A 20,207-nucleotide genomic window follows, 5' to 3' on the forward strand; every position below is an offset into this window, starting at 1 on the left:
CATGAGCCACTGCATCCGGCCTTCTTTTATTTTTTTCTTTTTTCTTTTTTTTTTTTTAGGCATGGTTTTAATCTGTCACCCAGGCTGGAGTGCAGTGGTACAATCTTGGCTCATTGCAACCTCCAACTCCTGAGTTAAAGTGATCCTCGTGCCTCAGCCTCTTGAGCAGCTGGGATTATAGGTGTGTGCCATCATGCCCAACTAACTTTGTTCTTTTAATAGAGACAGGTTTCACTGTGTTGGCCAGGCTGGTCTCAAGCTCCTGGCCTCATGTGATCTGCCCAGCTGGGCATCCCAAAGTGCTGGGATTATAGGCATGAGCCACTGCTCCCAGCCTAATGTCTTCATTAAACCAGAATTGGAGGCTGAGCTCTGTGGTTTATGCCTGTAATCCCAGCAGTTTGGGGGGCCAAGGCAGGGTGATGGCTTGAGGCCAGGAGTTCAAGACCAGTCTGGGCAATATGGCCAGACCCAATCTCTACAAAAAATCTAAAAATTAGCCTAGTGTAATGGCATGCACCTCTAGTATCAGCTACTTGGGAGGCTGAAGTGGGAGAATCACTTGAACTTAGGAGGCAGAGGTTGCAGTAAGATTGTGCCACTGCACTTTATCATGGGTGACAAAGGAGACTCTATCTCAAAAACAAACAAAAAAACCAGAAATGGTCATAATGTGAGAAGAACCTTTCAGGATCTAGAGGAACCTTGAGGTCTGTAAGCCTAGCACTTTGGAGGCCAAGGCCGTAGGATCACTTGAGCCCAGGAGTTCAAGACCAGCCTGGGTAACACAGAGAGAGCTCATCTCTACAAAAAGTTTTTAAAATTATCTGAGTGTGGTAGCACATGCCTGTAGTCCCAGCTACCTGGGAGGCTGGGGCTGGGGACTTACTTGAGCCAGGAGTTCCAGACCAGCCTGGGTGACAGAGCAAGACCTCCATCTCAAAAAAAAGAAACTTTAGGAACTCTGTTTAAAGAATGCATTGTTCAGTTATGAAAAGAATGCATTTTCAGTTATGAAAAAAATGTGGGTACCTATTGAATTTGATCTGAATCAGTTTATATTTACTATACTGGTGTTAGATTGATAGAATTTAAAGTTTCTAAAATTCCAGTTATCTGTGATAATTGGTTGGGGCAGGTGGAGGAGTAATTGTTATTAGGATATTATCATTCATAACAATGGTTAATCGTGGTTATTAAGCCATTATATGTATTAAGCAGTGTGCTAAGCTTTTATGCACTAAATCTCACTTATCCTCATAATAACCATATAAAGGGATTACCATTATAATTCCCATTTTACAGATGAAAAAACTTGTTCCAGGTCTTGTACCCAGGTCTCTCTGGCAGCAGTTTCTTGCTATTATTTATAATTATTTATTGCCTCCATTTAGATTTTAGTGTCAAAACAGAACCATAGCAGTTAACATATCTTAGATCAGACGTTGATCTGTTAACTCCATGAATGGTGGGTGGCCTCATTCAGAAGAGGAAGAATGTATTATTGACCTAGTTGGACTCAGAGGAAGGGATTGAGTCTTTAGCCAGCTGGAGTAATCCTTTTCTTCCTGTCTTGGAGAGAAGCTTGGTCAGAGAAAGACTAGCATTGTTGGCATTGTTGAGGTTTTCTGAAAATCCTATACAAATGGGAATCTATTTGTTGTTAACATTATAATTCCTAAAGTGGAGAAGAGGTAGGAAACTCTAAGTGTAAATATGTTAGAGAGGGATAAACTTCCCATGACAGTACATTTTAGCATCCATATTGAAAGGAACCTAAAACAACAAAGTATAATTGGCTGGCTAACGATGAGTTTCTGTGGCCTAACAGTTTAGGTGTAATAATTGTGAAACTAACTGTTCTCTATTAGAATCTTTAGAGAGATGTCAAGGATCATAGATAAACAAGTTATAAAGGCTATATCCTAAGTAATGGTACTGAAAGAATTATTCATTAGAACAATAGGCATAATTTAGGACAACAGAGATGATAATGGTAGAAAAGAGATACAAGAATTGAAAATTGCCAGGCGAGATGGCTCATGCCTATAATCCCAGCACTTTGGGAGGCCAAGGCAGGTGGATCACTTGAGGTCAGGAGTTCAAGACCAGCCTGACCAACATGGTGAAACCCCATCTCTACTAAAAATACCAAAATTAGCCTGGTGTGACACGCGCCTGTAATCCCAGCTACTCAGGAGGCTGAGGCAGGAGAATCGCTTGAACTTGGGAGGTGGAAGTTGCAGTGAGCTGAGATTGTGCCACTGGGTGACAGAGTGAGACTCCGTCTCAAAAAAAAAAAAAAAAAAAAAAAAAAACCAGAATTGAAAATTGTGACTGTTAGCCACCTTGAATGTACCATATGACCAAGAATATTAGAAAGAAGAGAGATTTGTAAAATTAAATAGGTCCTAAGAAATCGATTACAAAATAGGATCCTAAGTAGAAAAAATGTACCCTGAGAATCTCTAGTACCCTAATATGTTCAGTTGTAGTATGCCATTTCTCCTCTTTTCACTAATTCTCTTCCCCCTTTTTTCTTCTACAGACATTCCATACACCAAGCTTGGGTGATGAAGAATTTGAAATCCCACCCATCTCTTTGGATTCTGATCCCTCATTGGCTGTCTCAGATGTGGTTGGCCACTTTGATGACCTGGCAGACCCTTCCTCTTCACAGGATGGCAGTTTTTCAGCCCAGTATGGGGTCCAGACATTGGACATGCCTGTGGGCATGACCCATGGCTTGATGGAGCAGGGCGGGGGGCTCCTGAGTGGGGGCTTGACCATGGTAAGGGGCAAGACATTGTCAGGCTTACCCCAGCTAATGGGCATGGCATTAGAAGAGACAAAAGTTACTTGTTATTCCATTCTCCATTTGGGTATTACTTGTTTCTCATTCTTGTGGCTAAAGGCTCACCAACTAAGATTTAATTTCACTTGAATAAATGAAATTTACCATGTAGGTAGATTTTACTTGAAAAATAATTTAAAATTGTACAATGTCTGGTTTGAAAATTATTTATTGTGGTTTTTGGGAAAAAGTGTTTTCTGCTTTTATTATGGCCTTTAAATCCTAGGATTCAAATTTGAGTGTGATAGCTGGTACATGGAGGGATTTATTCAAAAATGGTCTGAACCATGTTTAGAAGCTAGCAGAAAGAACAGAGATTTTTTTTTTTTATTTTTATTTTTTTTTTTTTTTTTATTTTTTTTTTTTTGAGACGGAGTTTCACTCATGTTACCCAGGCTGGAGTGCAATGGCGTGATCTCGGCTCACCGCAACCTCCGCCTCCTGGGTTCAGGCAATTCTCCTGCCCCAGCCTCCTGAGTCGCTGGGATTACAGGCACGCGCCACCATGCCCAGCTAATTTTTCGTATTTTTAGTAGAGACGGGGTTTCACCATGTTGACCAGGATGGTCCCGATCTCTTGACCTCGTGATCCACCCGCCTCGGCCTCCCACAGTGCTGTGATTACAGGCTTGAGCCACCGCGCCCGGCCAATATTTTTCTTTTTGCTTAATATGTTTTATATGAAAACAAGTTATTTGATGTTTTGTAGTTTATTTTTTATTTATTTTTTTTTTTTTTTGAGGCGGAGTTTCGCTCTTGTTGCCCAGGCTGGAGTGCAATGGCGCGATCTTGGCTCACCGCAACCTCCGCCTCCTGGGTTCAGGCAATTCTCCTGCCTCAGCCTCCTGAGTAGCTGGGACTACAGACACGCACCACCATGCCCAGCTAATTTTTTGTAGTTTTAGTAGAGACGGGGTTTCACTATGTTGACCAGGATGGTCTCGATCTCTTGACCTTGTGATCCACCCGCCTCGGCCTCCCAAAGTGCTGGGATTACAGGCTTGAGCCACTGCGCCCGGCCCGATGTTTTGTAGTTTAAATGATACAGTCTAGGTAGGCAGGGAATTTATAAGATGTCCTAAATTCAGGGGGGGAAAGTGGTTTTTTTTTTTATATTTAGTGTTTAATTAGTCCTTCTGCTTCTCTCAGGACTTGGACCACTCTATAGGAACTCAGTATAGTGCCAACCCACCTGTTACAATTGATGTACCAATGACAGACATGACATCTGGCTTGATGGGGCATAGCCAGTTGACCACCATTGATCAGTCAGAACTGAGTTCCCAACTGGGTTTGAGCTTAGGGGGTGGCACCATCCTGCCACCTGCCCAGTCACCTGAAGATCGTCTTTCAACCACCCCTTCACCTACTAGTTCACTTCACGAGGATGGTGTTGAGGATTTCCGGAGGGTGAGGCATTCCCTGTCAAAATCAACTCTGCTGTGATAGTCTAGGATAAAACTCTTGGCATTCAGAGCCTAATCAATATTCTTTACCCCTGCCCTGCCATCTCCTCTGCTCTTTTCTGGGTATGGGGTTCCACCTCCCAATTCCCAGTTAATAATTCTCCTCTCAATTCCTATTCTTATTGGTTCTCCGTACTTGACTAGTGTCTTTTAATGCTATTACCACAATTTTTAGCATTTCTGAAAATTCCATATGTTAGCTAGTTTCCAGACATAATACTTCTCATTGTCCATTATGTAATTCTCTCTCTTTTCTCCCCTACAGCAACCTCCCACCCAGAAGACAGTGGTGGTGGAGGCAGGGAAAAAGCAGAAGGCCCCAAAGAAGAGAAAAAAGAAAGATCCTAATGAACCTCAGAAACCAGTTTCAGCATATGCTTTATTCTTTCGTGATACACAGGCTGCCATCAAGGGACAGAATCCTAATGCCACTTTTGGCGAGGTTTCAAAAATTGTAGCCTCCATGTGGGATAGTCTTGGAGAGGAGCAAAAACAGGCAAATAAGCGGAAAACTGAGGCTGCCAAGAAAGAGGATCTGAAGGCTCTAGCTGCTTACAAAGACAACCAGGAGTGTCAGGCCACTGGAAACAGTGGAATTGGATCCAGCACCACCATCGCAAACTTCTTCTCCACCTCCTATGGCTACTGTTGACCCAGCATCTCCAGCACCAGCTACAATAGAGCCCCCTGCCCTGTCCCCATCCATTGTTGTTAACTCCACCCCTTCATCCTATGCAGGAAACCAGGCATCTTCTGGAGCTGGGGGTCAGCCCAATATCACCAAGTTGATAATTACCAAACAGATGTTGCCCTCTTCCATTACTATGTCTCAAGGAGGGATGGTTACTGTTATCCCAGCCACAGTGGTGACCTCCCGAGGGCTCCAATTAGGCCAAACCAGTACAGCTACTATCCAGCCCAGTCAACAAGCTCAGATTGTCACTCGATCAGTGTTGCAGGCGGCAGCAGCTGCTGCTGCTGCTGCTTCTATGCAACTGCCTCCACCCCGACTACAGCCCCCTCCATTACAACAGATGCCACAGCCCCCAACTCAGCAGCAAGTTACCATTCTACAGCAGCCTCCTCCACTCCAGGCCATGCAACAGCCTCCACCTCAGAAAGTTCGAATCAATTTACAGCAACAGCCACCTCCTCTGCAGATCAAGAGTGTACCTCTACCCACTTTGAAAATGCAGACCACCTTAGTCCCACCAACTGTGGAAGGTAGTCCTGAGCGGCCTATGAACAACAGCCCTGAGGCCCATACAGTGGAGGCAACTTCTCCTGAGACTATCTGTGAGATGATCACAGATGTAGTTCCTGAGGTGAGCCTCTATTTTTAAGTCTGTCTTCTAGTCTAGTGAAAATGTGTAAGAACATTTTTGATTGACCCAATACAAATGGGGGTTGCTTCAGCAAAAACTTGGTGTGTGAGGAAGGAAGGGAGGGAGGGAAGGAGGAGAAGAAAGAGAAAGAAAAAGGAAGAGAAAGAAAAGAAAGATAAATAGATAAACAGGGGTTGCTACTAGCATTTAATGCCCAGCAACCAGGAGCACAAAACATCCTGCAGATGGGAGTTCCTTGCAACAGTGACTTGTCTCAACCACGGTACCCTTAGTGTTTTCAGTGAAACACATTAAGACAGTCTTCTGTCCCAGACCACTCCATAACTAAGCAGAGGACACTAGTTCAACTAGACAGGATATAGCCTAAACAAGTTATTTTTCAGAGTTATTTACCCAAGGGTCCTAAACTTTAAAAATACAAAGCTTTTCATTTCTCCTAGATCTTAAGTTCCTTCTTAGTTTGATGTTTTCTTTTCTTTTTCTTTTTTTTTTTTTTTTTTCAGCCTCCTCAGGTTGAAAGCTTGATGTTTTAAATGTGTGGGGCAGGGGACATCGCAAAAAAAATTTTAACTGGTTCATACCATTGTTTTTTAAAAGAGATATAAATATGGCCAGGCATGGTGACTCACACCTGTAATCCCAGCACTTTAGGAGGCTGAGGTGGGCGGACCACAAGGTCAAGAGATCGAGACCACCCTGGCCAACATAGTGAAACCCCGAGTCTACTAAAAATGCAAAAATTAGCTGGGTGTGGTGGCATGCACCTGTAGTCCCAGCTACTTGGGAGGCTGAGGCAGGAGAATCACTTGAACCCGGGAAGGCAGAGGTTGCCGAGATCATACCACTGCACTCCAGCCTGGTGACAGAGTAAAAAACACACACACTAAAAAACCTTTCAGCAGGAAACTTTATGAATCTCCCATTTTTTTTCCTCTTTCTAACAGCACCACATTTTGACTTCTCATAGCCCTCATCTAACTTAGAGGCTAAGTTCATACCATTACTGACACTCTACTTTTGATTTGATACTGTCAGGAATATTAATGTGTGGCATAAAGCCATTGACAGGTTAGATTAAAATTAAAGGCCATTACCTTTCCACTCCCACTACTTCACTTGATTAGCCAGGCTTAAGGGGAGAAAAAAGCATTAGCATATGCCCAGCTTTCTCCTGATGGGGAAGAATCTTCCTGTCATTCTGCTTGGCAAAGTTCTGAAGCTGGACTATAGACGGGGAGGCCAGGAACTCACCTTCTTCTGCAGTTTTGCCCCAACTGTGAGGAACTGTAATACCTGTTGTTTCATTGGTTTCTAGAGATAATTTAACTAGCTAGCTAGCTAGGCAGGGAGCAATCTAATCCACCTTGATGCTCTCTTCCTCTTGTAGGTTGAGTCTCCTTCTCAGATGGATGTTGAATTGGTGAGTGGGTCTCCTGTGGCACTCTCACCGCAGCCTCGATGTGTGAGGTCTGGTTGTGAGAACCCTCCAATTGTGAGTAAGGACTGGGACAATGAATACTGCAGCAATGAATGTGTGGTGAAGCACTGCAGGTGAGCTTACCCTTCCCCTGCTTGTAATTCAGATACTGCTAAATTAATTTTATTGAGAAACATGGTAATCTTGAGCATAAAATAGGTAGAGTAGGTAGCTGTTTATCTGGTCTACTAGAAAAGCTCCCCTGCTTAAGACCTTACATTTGCCACATAGCCAAAGATGACATAATCAGCAGTTCACATTTTTCAGTTACACATACCTATGTATGCTCTTTAAAAACATGATAATACATTAAGCTGTTAGTGTATGCAAACACTAGCTTTTGAATCCTTAGTGCAAATCAGACTACTTAGGGAATTAGAATTTGGGGAAATGGTAAGCAGAATAGTAGCACACAATAATTTGCTATTTGTGAGGGAAATGGGAGTAGTTCATAAGATTTTACCCCTCTCCCCAGATTTTCCTGGGAATTACCTATAGCTATAGGACAAGGCATTTCTATTTCCTATTTCAAAAACTCTACAGTAAATCATCATTCCCTCTACTTCTGACAATTCTTATATTTCTGATGTGATACTATGTCACTATGATGCTGCAGAAAATTATTTGGGAACCTATTTGTTTAAGACAGATAAAAAGAGTATATCTAGGCTATAATTCTGTTTGTGTATAATTCTGTTTGTGTATGTCTTTTTCTCTCTTAGGGATGTATTCTTGGCCTGGGTAGCCTCTAGAAATTCAAACACAGTGGTGTTTGTGAAATAGTCCTTCCTGTTCTCCAAGCCGGTGAAGAGTTATCTGCTGGGAACATGTCCAAGAGCCTGTTTTTGAAACACAAGCAGGACTTCTGGTAGTGCCTGATCGCAACCCATGATGGCCATTCATGTTTCCCCACTTTTTTCCCTTCAGCAGAGGCCACGCTATGGAGCAGGGCCACTGAATTTGCTGTAATCTGGAGATGCTTTTTGCTTTCAACCACAAGCAAAAATACCCGTGGTAATAGCAGAGGAATGGGTGAAGGGAGTATGGGCAAGCAAAACATAGAGATGGTAAGGGGTGGTGGTGGGGTTGAAGAAACTTGTTGGTATAATTGTCATAGGACTTGCCTAAAATATTATTAAAATGATGGGAGAGTACTCAGCTTTGAGCCTAGGAGAAAGCGCTACTGTGTGCATCCATTTTAAAAGGGATAAGAAATTACATTAAAGGTTCCCTCTTTAAAAAAAAAAATGTTATTCCCCATTATCACATCAATACACTGCTTTGAGAACAAAACTTTAATACAGGCGTACTGGGCTACATGGAAAATGATATCACCCAGGAGGTTCTTCTCTTTACAAATATTATTTCTGTAGTTACCATCCTTATCTGAGTTATCACAGTTTATGAATCTAAGAGGCAGAACTCTACATCCTTAAGAAATTCCACCAAAGTCTAAAGTTGTATTCACTTTTGTTTGATGAAATATCTTTAAGAAACCATAGGTCTATCATTATTTATTGGAAACAATCTAAAGAAAAACCGACTAGAGAAGCCAGCTACTTGTAAGAGAGTAAGTGATAACCTTAAATGGAACTCAAATTTTTACTTTGAGAAATGCTGTCCTAGAGAACCTCCTCCTCAACGAACCATGTGTATATTACTAATTAGTTTGATCCTATGCATTCCTGTGTTTTTAATGGTTTTAGAGGCTGGGAGTAGAGATGGGGTCTCACTATGTTGCCCAGGCTGGTCTTGAACTCCTGGGCTCCAGTGATCCTCCACTTCAGCTTCCCAAAGTGCCGGGATTACAGGTGTGAGCCACTGCACCTAGCCTATGATCATTTTAATGTTTCCTGTGCACTTGTTTTGTTTGAACACTCACAGCAACCCAGTGAGGTAATACTCCCATTTTAAATATAAGAAATACTACTGAGAGATGAGTTGCACAAGATTACACACTGATAAGTGTCAGAGCCAGAATGGACTTCAAAATCTCATCTACAATACAAATGTTTATTTAAATAAAGAAGAAAGCTATTGTACAAATAACACTCTTCAGGTTTAGCTTACAGAGCCATCACTATGGATTCTTAGCTGTATAAGGAAGTGCTTCTATAAATTCTTAGGTTTAGAGATGATACCATCTGGGTACCTTTGCTTGAACCGTGCAACCACATCTGGGTCTAGTAGGTGGATCCCATCCAGTTGGTTTCCAAGGGTGATCCTGAAACAGGGGAAAAGGAGGGGCAAACCAGAAATCCTGGAATTAATTAATACTGTTAAAAGATGCATACCAAATGAGACTGCCTATCATATCAAATATACCAATTCTTCTAAAAAGAGCTTAACATTACAATAGTTTATGGTAGAATAAGTAGTTCAGAATTGACATAGATTCTGGTGTTAAAATAGACTGGATCTGAGCTGGGCATGGTGGCTCATGCCTATAATCCCAGCACTTTGGGAGGCTGAGGTGGGCAGATCTCTTGAAGTCAGGAGTTCAAGACCAGCCAGGCCAACGTGGTGAAACCCCGTCTCTACTAAAAATACAAAACATTAGCTGGGCACGGTGGTGCACGCCTATAATCCCAGCTACTCAGGCGGCTGAGGCAGGAGAATCACTTGAACCCGGGAGGCGGAGGTTGCAGTGAGCTGAGAGCTCATCACTGCACTCCAGCCTGGGCCAACAAAGCAAGACTCCATCTCTCCAAAAAAAAAAAAAAAAAGACTGGATCTGTATTGGATGTTTAGTAACTAATGCTTAGCCAGGACTGATTCACAGAGTTGCTACCAGGGAGTATTCTTTGGATAAGCAAAATGCTAGCAGCATGTGTTTTAAGCTCTATTAAAGGGGTGAAAGATAAAATAATTGACAGATTAAATAGATAACTTCACAACCACCAGGGGGCAGATTCAATACATCACATAGAATGGCTGAGGAAGATCCTTAGGTTGTGAGAGTAGAAACCCTAGGGAGCTGTGCTTTGGATCCTAGAACCTGTTGAGTTTTAATGAATTTATAAAATCTCATAAAACAGTTTAAGTACAAGCTTAAGTGGCTTATGAATCCTCTGATGCTCATTTATAGACTCGTGGAGTATAATGTGAAGTTCTACTAAGTTCTGTACTTAATCATAAATAATAGCCCCTTGAAGACTAGTCTGTTCTCTGGTCACCTTACCAGTTGGGCTGCACATTATGTGGTCGTCCAAATAGCTCAATCTTGCGAGTGCCAGGAGATAGTCTTTCAATCATGCCATAGATTTCATCTGGTTTATGACTGGTGGAACGAACCTAGGAGATAAAAACTAGCTGCTTTTTAAGTTACATAAGATTGCAATCCTAGCCCTTTTTATTATGTTTATGATCTAAACGGTAAAAATCTGGGATGAGAATACACCTGACATGACTAACTGATACCAACAACAATGTGGAAGCTTTGGAGGCCTGGGGAGGCACATACCTCAGCTACGATCACATCACAATCCAGACCCTGGTTGAAGCCTTGGGGATTTCCTTTGACACCAACCTGCTCACCACAGATAACAGATTACCTTATGAAACCACACCGTTTGAACTTTTTCTCAATAAGAAATCAAATGATTCTTTATGCTCCACCTATTGAATTGGGCCCCACTGCTGCTCACCAAGCAGTGTTCCTTCCCATGGTTCAACCAGTGACCTGTACGGCCTGTCCGAATGATGCGTTGCAGTTGATTTGTCTTCACCCAAATAATTTCATCTACCCGTTCATACCTGTGGGAAATAAGAAAAAACTAGAGTTTTAACCAAACTTTTACAGTGTGGTTATAAGGGGTAGTACCATAAAGCAAGGAATCACGGAATACTATGGGAGAGAACATGTATCTCACTATAACAGTATTACCCTCAAAAGCAACACAACCATTACTTACCCCCAGAGGTTTAGACATTCTCTGCCCAACTCCATGGCCCTAGAAAGAAATGAGTTAAACAACTACTTCTATGCCTGTATTTTTTACCCTTCAAGACGTGATATGTTAAAAAACACTTTTAACAGTATATAATGGAAAAAGTCTTTTTTTCTACTGAGTCCTAATGCCTGTGTATAATGCAAATCATACCCTGAATATATATTTAATTCTACATTTGTTCTGTGAGAAAGGTAAGGTTGTTGAGGATACTGTTTTATTTTTTCATTCTTAGATCCACCTTGCTGCTTTAATGGTATTGTGCATGTAAATGTTCACTGAATGTCTACTGAAAAAGTGTAGACTGGGCTAGGAAAACCCAGGATTTTATCTCCCGCTCAGTATTCACTCTGTACTGTACCGTCCATACCTGTGTAACTTTGAATTGCATTACCTGCCCGTGACCCAGAGAAAGAGAAAGCCATCATCCTGTAGTACGGGTATGTTGAGCCTGCGCATCTCATCATCTGTCAGGGTCCCGTAGGGCAGCTCCATGTGAATATCCCAGGGTGGGTCAGCCATCACAACCGCAAACTTGCCCAAGATACTGACGTCCAGGTAGCGGATATCACAACAGATCCACTGCATAAAGTGGTATTTGGTCATCTTCTTTAACTCTCAGATACATAGCCTGAGTCCCTTTTCCATTTGATTTTTCCTATTCCCATACAAGCTTATGTATCCCCCTCCATTCCCAATAGGCCAGACAAGATTGCTGAATTATGTATGCCCTGCTTTCTCCTACATGTATGGCTGCCCTACTCAAACATACGTCCCTAAGTTGAGACAAGTTTTCTGAGCAGAGAAGTACCTGAGGTGGAAAGAGTCGGTCTGCACTAGAATCACCTCCAACACTTTGTGTAAGAGCAAGCTCCTGGCTTGGCGTGTGGTCTTTGCTGCCAGGGGCCTCAGAATCCATGCAAGCATCAATTTCATAGTGAACATACTTGCAGGTATCCATGTGGAAACATGTATTAAGGAAAGAGCAGTCACCTAAAGACTCATCAGTGTGTTTGTTGATAATTCGTCTGGGAAAATAAAAAGGGAGAATCAATCAACATGGTGCTCCAGATGTAGATCCAACAGTTCAAATTCCAAATGGTTTCAAAATATCTCCTATCTTATTACCCTCCCCTAATTCTATCGTTAGAGCTTCCTCCAAGAGTTTTAAGGGAGGCAGGTAGCATGGAAATAATTCACATTACAGAATAATTGTAATTCCTCTCTAAGTAAAGCCTTGGTTTCCTCTTTTACCACCGGAAGGCAAGCAGTGCAGGAGACTTAGTTGATTAGAACAGAATAAAACATTGACCTAAGAGTTCAGGTTCTTGTTTCTCCTACGATTATGCTCCTCTCAGAGAACTCTAACTTTCATTCTGGCTCAGAGACAGACATACCTATATAACTTTGCTATTGTAAGGAGGGAAGTTTAAAAAAAAAGAAAACCTCAGTTATTTGGGAGTACAGCCTGTATTCTTCCCACACAATGCACTTCTGAAAGTATACCTTCAGGGTCTAGAGGACTTACAGAAACCATAAACTAAATAAGATTACAGACAGAACCCCAATGTCTGGAAGGGATATGCTGAAAAGGAATGGCTGCTTCTGACAAACCCATCCCACCTCATTCCCTTCCAAAAGACCTGAAGTGCAGCTTGCGACAGGGTCGATCAGCATCACTGGCTTTCATGCACTCCTCCTTGGTTCCATAGTCACAGAATTCTTGCACTTGGGCCCGACCTCGAGAGCGAAATTTTTCAACAATGGATTGTTCCTTGGCTGTTGTAGTATTTAATAGCTCTAGGATCTCCTGACTGACCTGTGACAGAAGTAGCCTTGGACTTAAAATGTCTTGTAGATCAAACTGGCTCTTAGACCAACTCTGCAAATTCTGACAATGTCTTATAAGGGATAAATCAGCTAACATTTTTTTTTTCAGGTATGGACTCTTGCTGTCACCCAGGCCAGTGTACAGTGGTGTAATCATAGCTCACTGCAGCCTGGAACTCCCAGGCTCAAATAATCTTCCCAGCTCAGCCTCCAACACAGCTTAAGAAATACAGGCTCATGACACCATGCCAGCTAATGTTTTAATTACTTTTTGTAGAGGTATGGTCTCACTATGTTGCCCAGGCTGGTCTCAAACTTCTGGTTTCAAATGATCCCCCCACCTCAGCCTCCCAGAGTAGGAATGAGCCATTGTGCCTAGCCCTAAATTAGCTAACATAATATTGGAAAATTGGGAGCCGTCAGATAAGACGTGTTAGGGGTTCAGTCCTTCCTCACAAATATGCATTTGGGATGAAATTAAAATGGAAGAGGCCTGGTTCCTACTACTAAGCATTATGCTAAATGTCCCCTCCCCAGGAAGGCATTCCTTCTACAAAAAAACATATTTACTGGGTACTGAACTAAGTTATAGCGCTAAACACTTTACTGTTTAGCTTAGAGTCTATTCAGCAATTCTGTAAGGCAGGATACACTGGTATTATCTTCATGTTAAAGATGAGAAGACTAAGGTCCAAGAGAAGTTAATTACCTTGTTTAAAGTAACACACTAGAAGTACCAAGCAGATGAGAACTCATGTCAAGCCAGTACTTATACTCAGAACCAATTCACATTATTTAGTCAGTTTCCATAATTGGTCTAGTATTCCTCTCCTTTCATCTCCCTATATTTCTATATATTTGGATTCTTCTTCTCACTCTTTGAGACGGAGTTTCGCTCTGTTGCCCAGGCTAGAGTACAATGGTGTGATGTCGGCTCACGACAACCTCCACCTCCCAAGTTCAAGCGATTCTCCTGCCTCAGGCACCCGAGTAGCTGGGATTACAGGCATGCGCCACTATGCCTGGCTAATTTTGTATTTTCTTTTTTTTTTTTTTTTTTCGAGACGGAGTTTCACTCTTGTTACCCAGGCTGGAATGCAATGGCGCTATCTCGGCTCACCGCAACCTCCGCCTCCTGGGTTCAGGCAATTCTCCTGCCTCAACCTCCTCAGTAGCTGGGATTACAGGCACGCGCCACCATGCCCAGCTAATGTTTTTGTATTTTTTTTTTTTAGTAGAGACGGGGTTTCACCATGTTGACCAGGATGGTCTCGATCTCTTGACCTCGTGATCCACACGCCTCGGCCTCCCAAAGTGCTGGGATTACAGGCTTGAGCCACCGCGCCCGGCTAATTTTGTATTTTCAGTAGAGACGGGGTTTCTCCATGTTGGTCAGGCTGGCCTTGAACTCCTGACCTTGTGATCCCCCCGCCTCAGCCTCCCAAAGTGCTGGGATTATAGGTATCAGCCACCATGCCCGGCCATGGATTCCTCTTCTCTTGATCTGATTCTTTCAAACATTCAATGACAGATTAAATCAGAATTTGTCAATATTGGCAATATTGACACTTTGGGACAGACAACTGTTGTAGGGGTTTGTCCTACTATTCACTATAGGATGTTTAACAATATCCGTGGCTTCTACCCACTAGATGCCAACAGCACTTCTCCATGTGTGACAATAAAAATGTCTCCAGACATTACCAGATGCCCTGGGAGTTGGGCAGTAGGGAATCATCCCCAGTTGATAACAACTGCTATAAACCCTCAATTCTCAAAATGGTTCCTTACCCTAAGGGTAAATTCCTGTCAAACAAAGCTATAATTAAGAGCATATTGTCACAGTCTTTTCACATGATCCCTACCTTCTTGCTCTGTTGTTCCTTAGTGGACTGTTGGTTCAGAAGGCTCTCTATCTCCAGATCAACATCTGAGGCAGCATGTTTCCTTGATTTCTTGGCTGGCTCCTTTGCTGGTTCTGATGCTGAAGAGTTCAGACCAGAGGCTAATGAACTGGCAAAGGCAGCTACTGTAGCTAAGTCCTGTTCTGCACGCCGCTTCTGCCCTGTGACAGTCCCTGCTACGTCCCCAGGGCCCTTCTTTTCTGCCACAGCACCCATCATGGCAGAGAGCTTGGAATGGTCAGCATAGGTCACAAGAGTAGGATGTGCATCGTCTTGTAGGAGACCTCGCTTTACCTCAATCAACTCCTGAGCGGCAAACTTTTGTAGGAGGCTTTCTACCCCATCTTGAGTGGCAGGAGCATCTGGCTAGAGGAGGGGAAGTAGGGGCAATAAGACACTGACCATTAACTGAAAATAAGTGGTAAATCCTAACTCTATCAGGTCATTACCGTGGAGATGGCAAGACAGATGGACACAGCATCGGTAGGCAATGTTAAGGCCAGATCAGAGAGGTGGTGTAGCAACTTCTTCTCTAACTCAGGATCTGTAGCTAATTCAGGAACTGCTGAAGCTGTGCTGGGCTTAAGGCCACCAGAGGTGGGTGCAGTCGGCACTGGGCTGTCACTACGGAAGGTTGGAGACAATGCTGCTTCTGGATTCCGTAGATCTAAGAATGAAGAGAAGTGAAAATGAAAAAAGGCAACCACTGCTGATCTATATATTTCTGAGAAGTCAAATCTCTAGCATTCCCATACACAGACCTTTTATTTTGTGTAAGAAATTCTCCGACCAACTTTAGCACTAGATTATCCTCAACCATATTTAATCATTCACTGCCTTGCCAAGATAATACTAGGTTTTCTTTCTTTCTTTTCTTTTTTTTAAAAGATGGGATTGGCCGGGCACAGTGGCTCAAGCCTGTAATCCCAGCACTTTGGGAGGCAGAGGCGGGTGGATCACGAGGTCAAGAGATCGAGACCATCCTGGTCAACATGGTGAAACCCTGTCTCTACTAAAAATACAAAAAATTAGCTGGGCATGGTGGTGCGTGCCTGTAATCCCAGCTACTCAGGAGGCTGAGGCAGGAGAATTGCCTGAACCCAGGAGGCGGAGGTTGCGGTGAGCCGAGATCGCGCCATTGCACTCCAGCCTGGGTAACAAGAGCGAAACTCCGTCTCAAAAAAAAAAAAAAAAAAAAGATGGGATTTTACCATATTGGCCAGGCTGGTCTTGAACTCCTGACCTCAGGTATCCACCCACCTCAGCCTCCCAAAGTGCTAGGATTACAGGTGTGAGCCACTGCATCTGGCGATAATACTAGATTTTCTATCTACCTTTTCTCTGTTGGGTGGATAATGATTTCCTAATTTCCTATCCTTGCTGTGCTACAAAGGAAGTAAATTAGCGGCAAGATAGGTTTAAATAATCCCTATCACCTGTCAACCTACATTTAAATAAAAGCCAGAAATACACTCAACAACCTAGGCTGGGATCCAATATTCTTTTTGAGGCATGTTGTGTGAATTTTAATGAATCCAGCCCATTGATTAACAAAGTATACAAAATGACAATGTTGGGGGCCAAGTGTTACCTATAACACTCACAAACACAAAACTCTTAATACTTTGCTGAAGTGGTTAGTAAATGATGTTTCCAGACTATATTATTATCAACTATTACTTCACAGCCATCATAACCTTAGTAAGATTTGAGAAACTAAAATAAGGACAAAATGTTACCTTTGAGAAAGCCTAATATCTGTGGTTATTTAACTAAAATATAGATGAAATATTAAACTTCTAGGACCTGAACTGAAATTACCAAGTAAAATAAGTAGGCCATTAGTTTATATTTAGAAATATTCTGTTTACTTAAATATTTCCACTCTGGCCAGGCATGGTGGCTCACACCTGTAATTCTAGCACTTTGGGAGGCTGAGGCAGTTGGATCACTTGAGGTGAGGAGTTTGAAACCAGCCTGACCAATATGGTGAAACCCCATCTCTACTAACATACAAAAAAAAAAAAATTAGCTGGGTGTGGTAGCACAAGCCACCATAGCTACTTGGGGAGGCTGAGGCAGAATTGCTTGAAAACCCAGGAGGTGGAGGTTGCAGTGAGCCAAGATCATGACACTGTACCCCAGACTTAGCAACAGAGCAAGAGTCTGTCTCAAAAACAAAACAAAACAAAACAAAATAGCCGGGCGCGGTGGCTCAATCCTGTAATCCCAGCACTTTGGGAGGCCGAGGCGGGTGGATCACGAGGTCAAGAGATCGAGACCATCCTGGTCAACATGGTGAAACCCCATCTCTATTAAAAATACAAAAAATTAGCTGGGCATGGTGGTGCGTGCCTGTAATCCCAGCTACTCAGGAGGCTGAGGGAGGAGAATTGCCTGAACCCGGGAGGCGGAGGTTGCGGTGAGCCGAGATAGCGCCATTGCACTCCAGCCTGGGTAACATGAGTGAAACTCCATCTCAAAAAAACAAACAAACAAACAAAATAAAAATATACATATATACACACACAGACACACACACACACACACATACACATTTGAAAAATTTCCACTCTAGGGCCGGGCGCGGTGGCTCACGCCTGTAATCCCAGCACTTTGGGAGGCCGAGGCGGGTGGATCACGAGGTCAAGAGATCAAGACCATCCTGGTCAACAAGGCGAAACCCCGTCTCTACTAAAACTACAAAAAATTAGCTGGGCATGGTGGCGCGTGCCTGTAATCCCAGCTACTCAGGAGGCTGAGGCAGGAGAATTGCCTGAACCCAGGAGGCGGAGGTTGCGGTGAGCCGAGATCGTGCCATTGCACTCCATCCTGGGTAACAAGAGCAAAACTCCGTCTCAAAAAAAAAAAAAAAAAAAAAAAAAAAAGAAAAATTTCCACTCTAATGGAAACTGAATTTATTAAAATCTGATTCGGGGCTGGGTTTGGTGCCTTATACTCTGGGAGGCCAAGGTGGGAGGATCACTTGAGCCCAGGAGTTCCAGACCAGCCAGAGCAACATGGCAAAACCCAGTGTCTCTACAGTAAAGTTTTAAAAAATTAGCCTCACATGGGGGCCTGTGCCTGTAGTCCCAGCTACTGGGAAGGCTGAGGTAGGAGGATTCCCTGAGCCAAGGAGGCCAAGGCTGAAGTAAACTATGATTGTGCCACTGCACTCCAGCCTGAATGACAGAGTGAGAACCCTGTTTCAAAAAAAAAAAAAAAAAAAAAAAAAAAAAGGCCCGGTGTGGTGGCTCACGCCTGTAATCCCAACACTTTAGGAGGCCAAGGTGGGTGGATCACAAGGTCAGATTGAGACCATCCTGGCCAACATAGTGAAATCCTGTCTCTACTAAATATACAAAAATTAGGTGGGTGTGACGGCTACTCAGTAGTCCCAGCTACTCAGAAGGCTGAAGCAGGAGAATCGCTTGAACTCAGGAGGCAGAGGTTGCAGTGAGCCTTGAGATCATATCTCTACACTCCAGCCTGAGCAAGAGTGAGACTCTGTCTCAAAAAAAAAAAAATTGACTCAGAGGTTCCAAAGAAAACAGAGCTGAACTACACAAAATACCTTGTAATAGTTACATTTTATTAAAGTAAGTTATTGTGGAAAATGGACTCCATAATTCCATACTAGCTAGAAATGTTAGATCATTGTTAGAACTTTCTTCACCTTGCTTACTTCTTACAATCATGTTTGGCTGAATCTTGGATTTTAACTTTTACCTGTTGAATATAATTGTTTTGTCAAAGAGGTATTGTACACATGAAAGGGTCATGGAAGCACTTTGGTCTGTGTGAGAAAAAGTTTAAGAGTAATTGAACCGGCCGGGCGCGGTGGCTCACACCTGTAATCCCAGCACTTTGGGAGGCCGAGGCGGGTGGATCACGAGGTCAAGAGATCGAGACCATTCTGGTCAACATGGTGAAACCCCGTCTCTATTAAAAATACAAAAAATCAGCTGGGCATGGTGGCGTGTGCCTGTAATCCCAGCTACTCAAGAGGCTGAGGCAGGAGAATTGCCTGAACCCAGGAGGCGGAGGTTGCGGGGAGCCGAGATCGCCCCATTGCACTCCAGCCTGGGTAAAAAAAGGAAAACAACCCCCTAAAAAAAAAAAAAAAAAAAAAAAAAAGAGTAATTGAACCAAGCTAAAAATATGTAAGAAATTTAAGTGATGATTACTATTTAGCTGATTTATAAGACTATAAACAAAATTCCTGCATTGAACAGGACTGAACAGATGGTGACTATTTTTTTTTTTTGAGACAGAGAATCTCACTCTGTTGCCCAGGTCGGAGTGCCGTGGGATGATCTCAGCTCACTGCAACCTCCGCCTCCCAGGTTCAAGCGATTCTCCTGCCTCAGACTCCCGAGTAGCTGGGATTACAGGCGCCTGCCACCATGCCTAGCTAATTTTTGTGTTTTTAATAGAGACAGGGTTTCACCATGTTGGCCGGGCTGGTCTTGAACTCTTGACCTTGTGATCTGCCCACCTCAGCCTCCCAAAGTGCTTGGATTACAGGCATGAGATGGTGATTATTAAAGTCCCTTGCAGCCTGGCACAGGGGCTCACACCTATAATCCCAGCACTTTGGGAGGCCGAGGCAGACGGATCACCCGAGGTCAGGAGTTTGAGACCAGCCTGACCAACGTGGAGAAACCCCATCTTTACTAAAAATGCAAAAAATTAGCCAGGCATGGTGGTGCATGCCTGTAATCCTAGCTACTTGGGAGGCTGAGGCAGCAGAATCGCTTGAACCAGGAGGTAGAGGTTGCGGTGATCCGAAATCGTGCCACTATACTCCAGCCTGGGCAACAAGAACAAAACTCCATCTCAATAAAATAAATAAATAAACACACACACACACACACACACACACACACACGTGTGTGTGTGTGTGTGTGTGTGTGTGTGTGTGTGTGTGTATATATATAAAATAAAAATGCCAATCTAACAAAGGTCTCCCAATATTTTGCCCATGGTATTTTCCACTATTAATGATATGGATATCTTTTAGTTCATTTTATATCCTTGTCTTTTGACATTGAGTTCAGTAGTCAATAATTACCAGATTACAGTAATGCTATAAAAAATAAGAGGTACGGGCCGGGCGCGGTGGCTCAAGCCTGTAATCCCAGCACTTTGGGAGGCGGAGGCGGGTGGATCACGAGGTCAAGAGATCGAGACCATCCTGGTCAACATGGTGAAACCCCGTCTCTACTAAAAATACAAAAAATCAGCTGGGCATGGTGGCACGTGCCTGTAATCCCAGCTACTCAGGAGGCTGAGGCAGGAGAATTGCCTGAACCCAGGAGGCGGAGGTTGCAGTGAGCCGAGATCGCGCCATTGCACTCCAGCCTGGGTAACAAGAGCG

General features: G+C 43.2%; 2 protein-coding genes across 3 annotated transcripts in view; one reads left to right on the top strand and one right to left on the bottom strand.

Annotated features, from left to right (window-relative positions):
• Window positions 1-2,350: 2,350 nt before the first annotated feature.
• TOX4 (TOX high mobility group box family member 4) lies at window positions 2,351-8,320 on the top strand. The gene is given in 6 exon segments (XM_032265600.1): window positions 2,351-2,791; window positions 4,004-4,264; window positions 4,586-4,902; window positions 4,904-5,645; window positions 7,054-7,217; window positions 7,866-8,320. Coding segments are annotated over 6 exon segments (1,614 nt in total). The 5' UTR covers window positions 2,351-2,722; the 3' UTR covers window positions 7,927-8,320.
• An 817-nt stretch (window positions 8,321-9,137) lies between these two features.
• The window catches only part of METTL3 (methyltransferase like 3), a 15,844-nt gene continuing 4,774 nt past the window's right edge, over window positions 9,138-20,207 (bottom strand). Inside the window, exons 2-11 of one of the 2 annotated variants that reach the window (XM_032265599.1) lie at window positions 15,277-15,494; window positions 14,789-15,193; window positions 12,737-12,912; window positions 11,905-12,121; window positions 11,488-11,675; window positions 11,058-11,096; window positions 10,791-10,899; window positions 10,607-10,672; window positions 10,325-10,437; window positions 9,138-9,367 (exon numbers count right to left, since the gene is read on the bottom strand). In XM_032265599.1, coding sequence (XP_032121490.1) covers window positions 9,256-9,367; window positions 10,325-10,437; window positions 10,607-10,672; window positions 10,791-10,899; window positions 11,058-11,096; window positions 11,488-11,675; window positions 11,905-12,121; window positions 12,737-12,912; window positions 14,789-15,193; window positions 15,277-15,494 — 1,643 coding nt within the window. In that variant the 3' untranslated portion in view covers window positions 9,138-9,255. Of the gene's footprint in view, window positions 9,368-10,324; window positions 10,438-10,606; window positions 10,676-10,790; window positions 10,900-11,057; window positions 11,097-11,487; window positions 11,676-11,904; window positions 12,122-12,736; window positions 12,913-14,788; window positions 15,194-15,276; window positions 15,495-20,207 lie in introns of both variants that reach the window. The other variant, XM_032265598.1, reaches the window with a different exon arrangement.

The sequence above is a fragment of the Sapajus apella genome, unplaced genomic scaffold (genome assembly GCF_009761245.1).
Source record: "Sapajus apella isolate SASKATOON/1434 unplaced genomic scaffold, GSC_monkey_1.0 scaffold151, whole genome shotgun sequence".
Classification (NCBI taxonomy): Eukaryota; Metazoa; Chordata; class Mammalia; order Primates; family Cebidae; genus Sapajus; species Sapajus apella.